At 38.5% G+C, this 14,532-nt stretch overlaps 2 protein-coding genes across 3 annotated transcripts in view; both read left to right on the forward strand.

Annotated features, from left to right (window-relative positions):
• Positions 1-72: 72 nt before the first annotated feature.
• On the forward strand, positions 73-7,855 carry htatip2 (HIV-1 Tat interactive protein 2). The gene is made up of 8 exons (XM_063012774.1): positions 73-251; positions 921-1,104; positions 3,208-3,315; positions 3,749-3,886; positions 4,920-4,981; positions 5,884-6,080; positions 6,465-6,526; positions 7,429-7,855. The coding sequence occupies exons 1-7, from the start codon at positions 133-135 to the stop codon at positions 6,473-6,475; spliced, it is 819 nt and encodes a 272-aa protein (XP_062868844.1). The 5' UTR covers positions 73-132; the 3' UTR covers positions 6,476-6,526; positions 7,429-7,855.
• Positions 7,856-9,389: 1,534 nt separating this feature from the next.
• prmt3 (protein arginine methyltransferase 3) overlaps positions 9,390-14,532 on the forward strand; it is a 47,131-nt gene continuing 41,988 nt past the window's right edge. For both annotated transcript variants that reach the window (XM_063013118.1, XM_063013119.1), the window contains exons 1-6: positions 9,390-9,415; positions 10,644-10,764; positions 10,910-10,992; positions 11,631-11,680; positions 11,840-11,945; positions 12,366-12,483. In XM_063013118.1, the coding sequence (XP_062869188.1) occupies positions 9,400-9,415; positions 10,644-10,764; positions 10,910-10,992; positions 11,631-11,680; positions 11,840-11,945; positions 12,366-12,483 (494 nt within the window). In that variant the 5' untranslated portion in view covers positions 9,390-9,399. The remainder of the gene's footprint in view (positions 9,416-10,643; positions 10,765-10,909; positions 10,993-11,630; positions 11,681-11,839; positions 11,946-12,365; positions 12,484-14,532) is intronic.

The raw sequence follows: 14,532 nt of genomic DNA on the forward strand, positions 1-14,532 counted from the left end.
CACAGAACGTGAGTACAGGGCGGTGTTCAGCGCATGCGCGTTACCAGCCAGATGTACACGGAAGTGGAGCGGTCGTTGGTGTTCGTGTTTTTTTTGTGCCTTTTATAAATTGTTAAATTATTAAAACCTCTAATGAAATTATTTTTGTGCAGTTTTAATTTTATATTTACTGCTTTAGCCCTTTTAGTGGCCATAATAGCAGCACTTTTACACTACATGGAGAATTCTAGCGAGTCTGTGGATTATAAAGGGTAATTATTCATAATTGTTTATTAAAATATTAAATAATGTAACCTTATACAAATGCATTGATTAAACATCATTGTTTACGTTTATTATACTTCATGCATTATTAATAATATAATTTAATATGATAATTTATTGTAAATCATGTCTAATGTCACTAATGACATCTTTATAATGTTTTTAAAATAACACACATGGTCTATATTAAAAGTCAAAAGTAAAACCACTGCACCTAATACTGCATTAGAATTTTAAGGGCAGTTGTAACCTAGTGGTTAAGGTACTGGACTAGTAATAAAAAAAAGGTTGCTGGTTCTAGCCCCACCATTGCCAGGTTGTCACTGTTGGACCCTTGAGCAAGGCCCTTAACCCTAAATTGCTTAGACTGTATACTGTCACAGTACTGTAAGTTGCTTTGGATAAAAGCATCTACTAAATGCCAGGTAGTTACTGATTACACAAGATTCACCAGCTCAAGTTTTAATATCAAACACAGTCATGGACAATTTTGTATCTCCAATTTTCCTGATTGGCACATCTTTGGACTGTGGGAGGAAACCGGAGCTCCCGGAGGAAACCCACACAGACACAGGTAGAACATGCCACACCTGGGGGTCGAATCCAGTGTATATGAACATAAATCTCAACGTTATGTGTGTGCTTTTATTGCTCAGGTCAGATGTGGCACAGCTGGAGGATGAATTCAGAAAGAAAAATAAAACGTGCTTTATTCTCGGAGCATCTGGAGAGACAGGGAGAGTTCTGCTGAAGGAAATCATACAGAGGAATGTTTTCTCTAGGATCACTCTGATTGGACGCCGGAAGCTAAACTTTGAGGATAAAGGATATGAGAATGTGGTAAATTGCAGTTCCTGCACGTTTACTGATGTTGAGGTGTAAATGTGGGTGTTATTAAACTAAAGAGTCTTCATGTGGACTTGTTTTAAGGTTTTCCACACATGTAGCTGGTAGAATTCAGTCTATTATATACAGTGTATCACAAAAGTGAGTACACCCCTCACATTTCTGCAGATATTTAAGTATATCTTTTCATGGGACAACACTGACAAAATGACACTTTGACACAATGAAAAGTAGTCTGTGTGCAGCTTATATAACAGTGTAAATTTATTCTTCCCTCAAAATAACTCAATATACAGCCATTAATGTCTAAACCACCGGCAACAAAAGTGAGTACACCCCTAAGAGACTACACCCCTAAATGTCCAAATTGAGCACTGCTTGTCATTTTCCCTCCAAAATGTCATGTGATTTGTTAGTGTTACTAGGTCTCAGGTGTGCATAGGGAGCAGGTGTGTTCAATTTAGTAGTACAGCTCTCACACTCTCTCATACTGGTCACTGAAAGTTCCAACATGGCACCTCATGGCAAAGAACTCTCTGAGGATCTTAAAAGACGAATTGTTGCGCTACATGAAGATGGCCAAGGCTTCAAGAAGATTGCCAACACCCTGAAACTGAGCTGCAGCACAGTGGCCAAGATCATCCAGCGTTTTAAAAGAGCAGGGTCCACTCAGAACAGACCTCGCGTTGGTCGTCCAAAGAAGCTGAGTGCACGTGCTCAGCGTCACATCCAACTGCTGTCTTTGAAAGATAGGCGCAGGAGTGCTGTCAGCATTGCTGCAGAGATTGAAAAGGTGGGGGGTCAGCCTGTCAGTGCTCAGACCATACGCCGCACACTACATCAAATTGGTCTGCATGGCTGTCACCCCAGAAGGAAGCCTCTTCTGAAGTCTCTACACAAGAAAGCCTGCAAACAGTTTGCTGAAGACATGTCAACAAAGGACATGGATTACTGGAACCATGTCCTATGGTCTGATGAGACCAAGATTAATTTGTTTGGTTCAGATGGTCTCAAGCATGTGTGGTGGCAATCAGGTGAGGAGTACAAAGATAAGTGTGTCATGCCTACAGTCAAGCATGGTGGTGGGAATGCCATGGTCTGGGGCTGCATGAGTGCAGCAGGTGTTGGGGAGTTACATTTCATTGAGGGACACATGAACTCCAATATGTACTGTGAAATACTGAAGCAGAGCATGATCCCCTCCCTCCGGAAACTGGGTCGCAGGGCAGTGTTCCAGCATGATAATGACCCCAAACACACCTCTAAGACGACCACTGCTTTATTGAAGAGGCTGAGGGTAAAGGTGATGGACTGGCCAAGCATGTCTCCAGACCTAAACCCAATAGAACATCTTTGGGGCATCCTCAAGCGGAAGGTGGAGGAGCGCAAAGTCTCGAATATCCGCCAGCTCCGTGATGTCGTCATGGAGGAGTGGAAAAGCATTCCAGTGGCAACCTGTGAAGCTCTGGTAAACTCCATGCCCAGGAGAGTTAAGGCAGTTCTGGGAAATAATGGTGGCCACACAAAATATTGACACTTCAGGAACTTTCACTAAGGGGTGTACTCACTTTTGTTGCAGGTGGTTTAGACATTAATGGCTGTATATTGAGTTATTTTGAGGGAAGAATAAATTTACACTGTTATATAAGCTGCACACAGACTACTTTTCATTGTGTCTAAGTGTCATTTTGTCAGTGTTGTCCCATGAAAAGATATACTTAAATATCTGCAGAAATGTGAGGGGTGTACTCACTTTTGTGATACACTGTAGATCAGTGATAGCTAGCCTCCTAGCATTACAAATTAAGAGCAGAAATAAGCCTCTTATAATTATTATTACATGGAAGTTGACACATAACTTTATTATTGTAAAGATACATAAAATCTCTATTTAATATGCAAACTAACTTAAGAATACAAAACCTGACTAGAAGTAAATCCAACATCTTGTGACAACTTTCTGAAAGGAGTGGAGGCTGCTATAGCAGCAAGAACATGAGTCAGCTTCATATTAATTAAGCCCATGGGTTTAAATGAGATTCTCAGGTGTCCCCACACTCTATGCTGTGCTGTTAATTGTGTTGAATGTGACCGTAGGTGCAGGAGCTGGTGGATTTTGAGAAGCTGGATGAACATGCTGCAGTATTTCAGGGTCACGATGTTGGATTCTGCTGCCTGGGAACAACCAAAGCTAAAGCAGGAACTGTGAGTGCTCTAACACAATCCACGTTGTGAAATATATTATTATTATTTTTTAATATGTCACATTTATAATCACTTGATCACCATTATTTCTATCCTAATTTAATCTGAAGTAAAAATGAATGAAAAATAATTGTCAGTTTTTATTATCATCATCAGCAAACATAAATTTAATTATAAATAATTGTATTTATTAAATGACATGACTGCGCTTCATTTTAATCATGAGTGTCAGTCGAGGCTTTTAAAAAATTAAGTTATTACGGTTCTATTTAATAAACGTTCTCCGTTTTTTTCATGTATTTATTGATTTATTTTTATTTGTAGTAACATTGTTGCGTATTTGCTGTGCAGTATAACACAGAACCATGTATAAGAGGCATAACTTTAAGTGTAAAGATAATTATGAGTTTGGTTTTGTGGTGTGTGTGTTCAGGAGGGATTTATCCGTGTGGATCACGACTATGTTCTGAAATCAGCAGAACTTGCCAGAGCCGGCGGTTGTTCCCACTTTCACCTGGAGTCGTCTAAGGGGGCAGATAAAACCAGCAGCTTTCTCTACCTCAAAACCAAGGTTTCATTAAATACTCAATAAAACTCACTTAATGCATAAACTAGATTAGATGTATGAAGGTGCGAAAGGGCAATGCAAACTGTGCTTGGCTGAGGCTGCAATATGTGCTTATAATGCAACTGATAGTCCTGGTAAATAGACTAATATTACTGTCACAGAGCCAGAAAACACTCCAGACTAAGGATGATGTGTAAATTCAATAACATAAAGATGAGATAAAGAAGACTAATGAAGTCGTTTATATAAGAACAGCCCATCAACTCTTAGTTCATTTTCCAAGTCTGGTATGCCTCTCAGATCCCCTAAATACGGGAGCAGCCAAATAAATAAATAAATAAATATATATATATATATATATATATATATATATATATATATATATATATATATATATATATATATATGTATATACAGTGTATAGTCTCAGATTTATATTTTTGGTCTGTAGTGTTTGTGATATAATGGTTATGTGATATACGACAAGCAATAGTGTGTTTGGACCCCAACTTCTGTCATTAATGGGAAAATGTGAAGGTGTCATGTATTTATACATATTATAAACTAAACTATTAAGAAACTAAACTAAAGTAAATTCAAATCATAAAAACAACATTTATTGATTTTTGTTTGTAAGCGCAGCTTTGACTAAAACAATAAAGTTAAATAAACAATAATGACAATATAGACAATGACCAATTAAGAAGTTTTATATTTTGTTACATTAAACATGATGTTAGTGCTGCACAGTTTTGAGACAGGGTTCAGAAGGATTGTGTACTGTAACTGCTGGATGAGTTTGTTTGGTTGCCATGTTCTGTAGAGCAAGGTTTTTAAACCCTTAGGTGGCTCATGAGCCAAAAAAAATGGGTCACAGAGAAAAGTAACAATAATAATTTCGAATTAAATAAACTTGTACGTGAATGCCCTCTTGTGGAGACTATATGTTACATCTTGTAAAGCACAAAGAGTAAAATGCAATAATGGACAAAAAAAAAAAGTGTGTTGTGTTGATGTGTGTTGATGTGTGTTGCAGGGTCAAGTTGAAGCAGATGTTGAGGAGCTGGGCTTTGAGAGATACTCCGTCTACAGACCTGCGTATGTTACTTGTATTGTTAGTCTTTCATTTATTTTCACTAACACATTTATGCTGGTCATTGTGTGTTGTTTACATGAACAGGTACAGATGGGTTTGAGGAATTTACTCTAAATTAGACCTGTTGTTTTTATTATAAAACGACAGAGCTTCTGTGATCATAGTAAACAAATGCACTTCTTTTTTTATACCCTTTCCCCCAATTTGTCCCCAATCTAGTCTCTAAATCTCTTCTGTTTGTCTCTTCATTATGTCGCTAGCAGACATGATACTATCACCCTCCACCACACTTTAGAGACTTGCATCACATTCAAAGAGGCCACAGGCAATATATTGTCAACCTTTTCCCTCCTATACAGGCACTAGCCAGTGGTGCGTGTGTGTGGGCACTTGGTCGGTTGATAGCACAGCTGAGATTCAAACTCAGATCCCAGTGGATGTTGGGCATGTGCATTAGACCACTGTGAAACAGAGTGAATGTTCACTTCTGTAAAGTCTAAAGAGAAAAAACACTTTAAAAATAAAAACTGACAACCTAGCATTATTACTTCTGACACAAAACAACACATTATGCACTTTATTCATACAAAAAAATTATTAAAACATGATAGAGGTTATTGTACATATTATTTATCTACACTGGTTCCTACTTCCCACTTTCATACTCTAGGAGCATGTATTTTTATTTTTGGGGGGGCACAGTGGAATAGGAGATTGTGTAGGGGCATAACATGGTTTGATCCAGTTAGATCTCATTGGCTCCCTTCCTCCTCTTAAAATATTAACTTTTACACAGTGTGTACTTTTTTATATGTTGGAAAACAAGTTTCCCTGTCTGTATGCTGTTCTAGAATTGATTTAATATATTTATTGACTGGACTTGCTATTTTGTTTTTGATTTCAGGGTGCTGTTGGTGGACAGGCAGGAGAGTCGGCCGGCCGAGTGGGTGGCACAGAAGTTTCTGGGTGTTCTCTCCTCTGCATTTCCCACTGCCATGTCCATCCCCATCAGCACTGTGGCTCGAGCCATGGTCACTAACACAGTGATCCATGCTGAGAGAAAGACAGAGATCTTAGAAAACAAAGCCATCCATAACCTCGGCAAGATCTGAGAGAAATAATTTAGGATTGTTTATGTTTTATTTCTGAAGTGCAATTAAAGCTTTAATTTTCTTCTTTATAAAGGGGTGGTGACACAGTTTTGAGACAGGGTTCAGAAGGATTGTGTACTGTAACTGCTGGATGAGTTTGTTTGGTTGCCATGTTCTGTAGAGCAAGGTTTTTAAACCCTTAGGTGGCTCATGAGCCAAAAAAAATGGGTCACAGAGAAAAGTAACAATAATAATTTCGAATTAAATAAACTTGTACGTGAATGCCCTCTTGTGGAGACTATATGTTACATCTTGTAAAGCACAAAGAGTAAAATGCAATAATGGACAAAAAAAAAAAGTGTGTTGTGTTGATGTGTGTTGATGTGTGTTGCAGGGTCAAGTTGAAGCAGATGTTGAGGAGCTGGGCTTTGAGAGATACTCCGTCTACAGACCTGCGTATGTTACTTGTATTGTTAGTCTTTCATTTATTTTCACTAACACATTTATGCTGGTCATTGTGTGTTGTTTACATGAACAGGTACAGATGGGTTTGAGGAATTTACTCTAAATTAGACCTGTTGTTTTTATTATAAAACGACAGAGCTTCTGTGATCATAGTAAACAAATGCACTTCTTTTTTTATACCCTTTCCCCCAATTTGTCCCCAATCTAGTCTCTAAATCTCTTCTGTTTGTCTCTTCATTATGTCGCTAGCAGACATGATACTATCACCCTCCACCACACTTTAGAGACTTGCATCACATTCAAAGAGGCCACAGGCAATATATTGTCAACCTTTTCCCTCCTATACAGGCACTAGCCAGTGGTGCGTGTGTGTGGGCACTTGGTCGGTTGATAGCACAGCTGAGATTCAAACTCAGATCCCAGTGGATGTTGGGCATGTGCATTAGACCACTGTGAAACAGAGTGAATGTTCACTTCTGTAAAGTCTAAAGAGAAAAAACACTTTAAAAATAAAAACTGACAACCTAGCATTATTACTTCTGACACAAAACAACACATTATGCACTTTATTCATACAAAAAAATTATTAAAACATGATAGAGGTTATTGTACATATTATTTATCTACACTGGTTCCTACTTCCCACTTTCATACTCTAGGAGCATGTATTTTTATTTTTGGGGGGGCACAGTGGAATAGGAGATTGTGTAGGGGCATAACATGGTTTGATCCAGTTAGATCTCATTGGCTCCCTTCCTCCTCTTAAAATATTAACTTTTACACAGTGTGTACTTTTTTATATGTTGGAAAACAAGTTTCCCTGTCTGTATGCTGTTCTAGAATTGATTTAATATATTTATTGACTGGACTTGCTATTTTGTTTTTGATTTCAGGGTGCTGTTGGTGGACAGGCAGGAGAGTCGGCCGGCCGAGTGGGTGGCACAGAAGTTTCTGGGTGTTCTCTCCTCTGCATTTCCCACTGCCATGTCCATCCCCATCAGCACTGTGGCTCGAGCCATGGTCACTAACACAGTGATCCATGCTGAGAGAAAGACAGAGATCTTAGAAAACAAAGCCATCCATAACCTCGGCAAGATCTGAGAGAAATAATTTAGGATTGTTTATGTTTTATTTCTGAAGTGCAATTAAAGCTTTAATTTTCTTCTTTATAAAGGGGTGGTGACATATCCAACTTCAACTGACATCAGTACGGAAGGGAATATTTGTTTGATAAATCTGTGATTTACTCAAGGATGTTCATATTTGTATAGTATGTTTACATGTCTTGTCTGCACTATAATAAAGAATGTACTGACAATACTTCAGACTGCATGACGACACTATAAATGTTTATAAAGCTATACAGAGTTTTGATCTAATTTTGTATGTTCCTAATTAACAACGTAAAATCATTAAAACTGAGATGTCTGGTCTAATCTGTTTTGAATGGATCTCATGGTCTCAACCAAATTTCACTTAACAATAACAAAAACCGCTCTAATAATAATAATTCAGTGTTTATTCTAAAAACCTTAATAAGAAAATGTTTTATTATCTTCATTATCTTTTTAAACATTTCTCTGCCTCTGTAAAAAGTACTGCAATATCTGCATCCTTGTAAAATGTACAGACATCTTGGGTGGAACCTTAAAAACGAATTCAACTGGTGGACAAGTATCAAATCAGTTGGTTTCTGAGCTTACAAACAGTCATTTCACAGTGGCTAAGTGGGTAGCACTGTTGCCTCACAGCAAGAAGGTCCTGGGTTCGATCTCCAGGTGGGACGGTCCGGGTCCTTTCTGTGTGGAGTTTGCATGTTCTCCCTGTGTCTGCGTGGGTTTCCTCCGGGTGCTCCGGTTTCCTCCCACAGTACAAAGACATGCAAGTAAAGTGAATTGGAGATACAAAATTGTCCATGACTGTGTTCGATATAAACTTGTGAACTGATGAACTTTGTGTAATGAGTGACTACCTCTTCCTGTCATGAATGTAACCAAAGTGTAAAACATGACGTTAAAATCCTAATAAACAAACAGTCAGTTTGGTTTAGTGAGTTTACATGACTAAACATTTAGCAGAGCAAAATGGAAAAGACGTAAATTAACAAGAGCATTAGCAGTTAAAGGCATCAAGTTAATAAAATGTCACAAGCATAGAGTAAAGATCTCAGGTAAGATAAACAAATCCAGTCTGATATCACTATACAGTGCAAATCATACTGTTTTAAGGTCTGTCTGCTTTTCATAGTGTAACGTGGTGATCTAAATCGAAAGCTACTTTATAAAATTAATTATTTCTAAGGGAATTCAAGTGGCCCAGTGGTCTATTACACTAGCCCACAACCGCTGAGATCTGGGTTCGAATCTCAGCAAGTGTTATCGGCCTGCCGGGCACCTTCACAGACATGATTTGGTATGTCTGTGTGGCCAAAAAGCCCTGCATTTGACTGGTGCTTTTTCTAGGTGAATATTGAGTCAAATGGATCCATTGTCACACTAACCAGGATAAAGTGGTGATAAAAAAATAAAAATACAATGATTTATAGTTATTTTGTTATCGTTATTCTGTCTTTAAGCAACCAAGCTAATAGCTGCTAGCGACTCACTGAGTGGATGTAGTTTTATGAAGACGGGGTAAACATCTTAAAATAAAAAAATATATATATATGATATTAGCAGTTTAATTAGCAGTTATATTTTATGAATTTGTTCATTCTTTTTACTTTATAAAGCGAATTATAGTAGCAGAACATTTACATATAACACGTTAGCACGTTTGTTACGTGTTTAGGCGCTTTGTGGTCGATAGGGGGCGATAGAATCTTTTAGCTTGTGTTAAAGCGCACTGAAGAACAAGGAGGCAGAATGGCGGAGTACACAGGTAACACGTGAACTATGTAAATATGTTCATAATGCGCTTAATAATGATCATAATGTGTGTTTTATTGTGCATTTATTAAGCGCTTTGTTTAAACCCAAGAGCGTAAAACTCCTTTATTGGTTTATTAAATGGAAGTCAGGAGTGTTGCGGTTTGAATGCTGTCAGTGTGAGTAAATGTGATGCGACTGCTGCTGTGTTTATAGTTTATATTATTCCTCCTGTTCACTGCTGTGTACGTGAAATAGGAGATGTGTGGAGATGTGTGGTGATAAAATGATGCTCATGGGGTTTATTCGTTTTGATTTATTGATATTTATTTCATGCATTTGAAAGATTTACATCAGCCAGCTGTATCAGCCCTATATTTAGAGCTTTGATTACGATTTGTATTGTATCATAGACACTAAAAATGGGACCACAGCACCAAACCTTTAATAACTAGGTCTGAAGTGCAGGATGGTGGTGCAAAGAATAAGTGCAAAACTTCTGTCATAAGTTCTGCAGCTGTCTTGCATTTGCATTGTTGTGATAATGTAAACGTTTATATACCTGTAGAATAAAGTTGTTTGTATATAACTAACAATGATGAATCTGTTTCTGGTAAACTGTGTGGGAGCCCTGATACAATGACACCACATAATAATAATAATAATAATAATAATAAGTTATATTTATATAGCGCCTCTCACAGTCTCAAGGTCGCTTTACAGGAGAGAAAGAACAAAAATACTGTTTAAAAAGAAAAGTCTTCAGTATGGACTTAAAGAAGAGATAGAAGAGTAATTTCGCAGATATTGAGATTAAGTCAGAGAGTTCCAGAGTTTAGAAGCAACCGCACTGAAATATCTGCCACCCACTGAGTACAGTTTAGTCAAAGGTGTAGAGAGCAGCCTACCACTGGAGGACCATAGGAAGAGAGGGAATGTAAGGGCGTAGGAACTCTCAAAGATAAGCTGGGGCCAGACCATGGAGATTGGATTTTGAATTGTATGCGTGATGTGATCGGAAGCCTGTGCAATTCATTATAATAGCTATAGTTACTGACTGTAGCCCACCTGATGCTTTGTTCAACCTGTCATCTCAGTTTACCTTAATTAAAGACCACAGTTGTTCCATCACTGAGCAGATATTTGGGTTGGCGGATCACTCTCACCTCAGTAGTGTGTGGTGATGTTAACCCATCCTGTAGTTGATATGTCTGTAAAAATGCTAATTAAATGGCTTTCAGATCTCGATGGAGCCGTTAATGATGTTCCTGAGCTGTCAGACAGCGAGGATGAGGAGCAGTGGATGGAGGAGGACGATCCAGACCATTCTGATGAATCTGTACCATGCCTCTTCTGTAACAGGTACCAACAGATAACACAAAGATTAAAATTGTAGTAATAACAGTGTGCAACCAGAAAAAGTTAACTCAGTTAAATATTATTATATGTTATTATTATTATTATTATTATTTAATATTAGTATTAATTCCTCTCTGATTTGGGACAGGTCCATCAGTTCTGTCTCTGAAACATTCCGTCACTGTCAGGCAGATCACGGCTTTAATGTTGCAGATTTGGTGAGAAAACACAGTAAGTGTGAACTTTTAATAATATTGTATGTAATGCATGTTTACTCGGGTATTATTCAGTAATTCATGGAAATATCAAACAACTGGTGGCTTACATGTAATACTGATACCGATCAGCCATAACATTAAAACCACCTCCTTGTTTCTACACTCACTGTCGGGGCGGCACGGTGGCTTAGTGGGTAGCACTGTCGCCTCACAGCAAGAAGGTCCTGGGTTCAAACCCCAGGTGCGGCGGTCCGGGTCCTTTCTGTGTGGAGTTTGCATGTTCTCCCCGTGTCTGCGTGGGTTTTCTCCGGGAGCTCCGGTTTCCTCCCACAGTCCAAAGACATGCAAGTGAGGTGAATTGAAGATACTAAATTGTCCATGACTGTGTTTGATATAACCTTGTGAATCAAATAAAACTTGTGTGATGAGTAACTACCGTTCCTGTCATGAATGTAACCAATGTGTAAAAACATGACGTTAAAATCCTAATAAACAAACAAACAAACACTCACTGTCCATTTTATCAGCTCCACTTACCATACTGAGTGAAGAAAGAAGGAGGTGGTTTTAATGTTATGATCAGTGTAAATCACAACAATATATTAAGTCTGTATATGGTTTAAGGTTAATCTTTGTTTTTAATGTTCACAGGACTTGATGATTATGGCTACATAAAAATGATCAACTATATTCGAACCACTGTGAGTAATCCTCTACAAACTAATACTGTATACTCTTACCGGCCACTTTATTAAGAACATATTTCATAATTTTTTTAAATATAGAGATAAAAAATGAAAATTATAATGTGAAAAGATTAGATCTGTAAATCTGAGTGCTGTTTTTTTTCTGTTTTGTAGAAGTGCAGCATGGAAACTTTGGTGTCGTGTTCTGGTGACGCTTTACCGTGGAGCTCAGACGAATACATGAAGCCGGTCCTGCCTGATGATCCTCTGCTGCAGATCGGTACTGAATACTGACCAGTGTGAATACCCCTGAATCTGAACTCGGCTTATAGACCTGAAACTTTCATCTCTATTTTGCCCTGAACATCCTCTTCTGTCACACCAACTCTGTCCTCCCACACCACATCCTCCCCATAGAACTCTCATTCCTCTTCTGCACATGCTCAGACTGTCTCAATCTGACCTCCCTGAGTTTGTCTCCAAATCATCCATCCCTCTAATGAACTCATTCCTAATCCTGTCCATCCTCATCACTCGCAGCTTCTTTATCTCTGCCACCTCTAGCTCCCTCTGCTGTCTTTTTGCCAGTGTCAGTGTCGGTGCCTCCAGCTTCTCCTTTGCTGTCTTGTAATCGGGTGGTGAGGTATAAGAGCTGTGCGTTCATTTTATTAAGAGCGTTTGTCTTTCTGTCTGTGTGTAGATGTGGAGGAGCTGACTGGCGATGCTTCGGCATGTGACGATGTATCAGTGTGGATGCAGAGGGCACAGCGGGCAGAGGAAAACCTGAGTCGTGCCATGGACGACCTACATAAACTCAAGTCAGTTTCAATACATTGTGCTCCTGAGACCTGTGCCCACGTTTGCCTTGCTTCTTTTTATTTTTAAAAAAAGATTAGCCCTATAGCCCTGACCTCAGCCCCACTGAACAGCTTTGGAATGAACTAGAACATCAACTGATGCTTTTTTTTATGTTTCATTTGTCTCAGTGTGCATAAATCCCACAGACATACTTCAAAGTAATGTGAGAAGCCTTATCTGTTTTAATGCTATTTTGTTTTAGAAATGGGACATCAAACACTCTCCTGCTCAGGTGTCCAAATACTTTTGGCCACGTTCTGTATATTTATACTTTCACTTTTTATCACTTGAAGCATCTTGCGGAGTTTTGAACGCGGAGTGTTTGGTCAGTGGGAGATCAGGTGCAGCAGGTGGCGCTGTGGAGCTCCACTGTGTGTTTGAGGGGTGCAGTGAGTTTTGGGAAATTTCCACTGCAGTGTTTAAGGTTAAATGCACGTGCACACACACGTGTGTGTGTGTGTGTGTGTGTGTGTGTGTGAGCTCATGCCCTCCCCACTGACCACCCCATGACCCCAAATTCTGTCTGATTTGTAAGTTAATTCTATTTTAAGATGGTTATAGGACATGATTTTACTTTAACGGGATTGTATTATATGTGAGCTGTATCTACACCTTCTGTTATACATTATTTATAAATGTATTTATTACTTTATTAGGATTTTAACGTCATGTTTTACACACATTCATGACAGAGCAGGTAGTTACTGCTTACACAAGATTCATCAGTTAAAGGAAACCGGAGCTCCTGGAGGAAACCCACACAGACACTAGAGAAAACATGAGGGAGAACATGCAGTTGTAGCCTAAGGGTTAAGGTACTGGACTAGTAATCAGAAGATTACCGGTTCAAGCCCCACCACTGCCAGGTTGCCACAGTTGGCCTTGAGCAAGGCCCTTAACCCTCAATTGCTTAAATTGTATACTGTCATAACTGTAAGCTGCTTTTTTGGATAAAAGTGTCTGCTAAATGCTGAAAATGTAAAAATGTAAATGCAAACTCCACACAGAAAGGACCCGGACCGCTCCACCTGGGAATCGAACCCAGGACCTTCTTGCTGTGAGGCGACAGTGCTAGCCACCGTGCCACCCTATTTTTAAATTAAAACAACGTTTAAACATTTTTACAACCCCAGATGTCAAGCACAGTGGCCATGACATTAAATATAAGTTACGTTTAGGTATTGTAGTTTTATGCCCGAGACTGTGTGGATGTGCTAGTTTGTATTTTATGCTTCTTAATATTACATATAAAATCAAAACTATAGTTTGTCACATACGCGGTCATACACGGTACAGCCGACGGTGAAATGCTTCAGTAACAGCTTGGCTACATAAGTAATTAGTCAAAAAATCTACATAAATGTGGAAAAATATTTAAAATATACAGAAATAAGACATTTTAAAAGTAAATATTTAAATTAGAAGTAGAAAAATAGAATTACAAATATGCTAAATAAACATTGGAAGTGTAATCTTATGTGTGAACATGTCATGTGCAAGAAGTGAAACATAATGCTGAGCAAAACAGTGGGAGTTTAATAATAATAATAAATAATCTAAATAACTCCTTATAAAATAAATGTTGTTGAAACATTTTTCAGCAGTGATTAAAGACTTTTTAAATGATTTAAAAAATGTTCGGCTGCCGCGCATCAGCATAAACCGATTGTTTAAACATTAATTTAAACCATTAAAAGCTTAAACAAATGGGTAGCACTGTTGCCTCGCAGCAAGAAGGTCCTGTGTTTGTTTCCCAGGTGCAGCGGCCCGGGTCCTTTCTGTGTGGAGTTTGCATGTTCTCCCCGTCTGCATGGGTTTCCTTCGGGAGCTCCGGTCTCCTCCCACAGTCCAAAGACGTGCAAGTGAGATGAATTGGAGACACAAAATTAACTACCAGTAACTACCTGTCCTGTCATGAATGTATCTAAAGTGTGTAAAACATGACGTTAAAATCCTAATAAATAAATAAATAAATGTTTAAATGATGCATGTTGGTTTGTGTGTGTTCA

This window comes from Trichomycterus rosablanca, chromosome 17, assembly GCF_030014385.1.
Source record: "Trichomycterus rosablanca isolate fTriRos1 chromosome 17, fTriRos1.hap1, whole genome shotgun sequence".
NCBI classification, from domain to species: domain Eukaryota; kingdom Metazoa; phylum Chordata; class Actinopteri; order Siluriformes; family Trichomycteridae; genus Trichomycterus; species Trichomycterus rosablanca.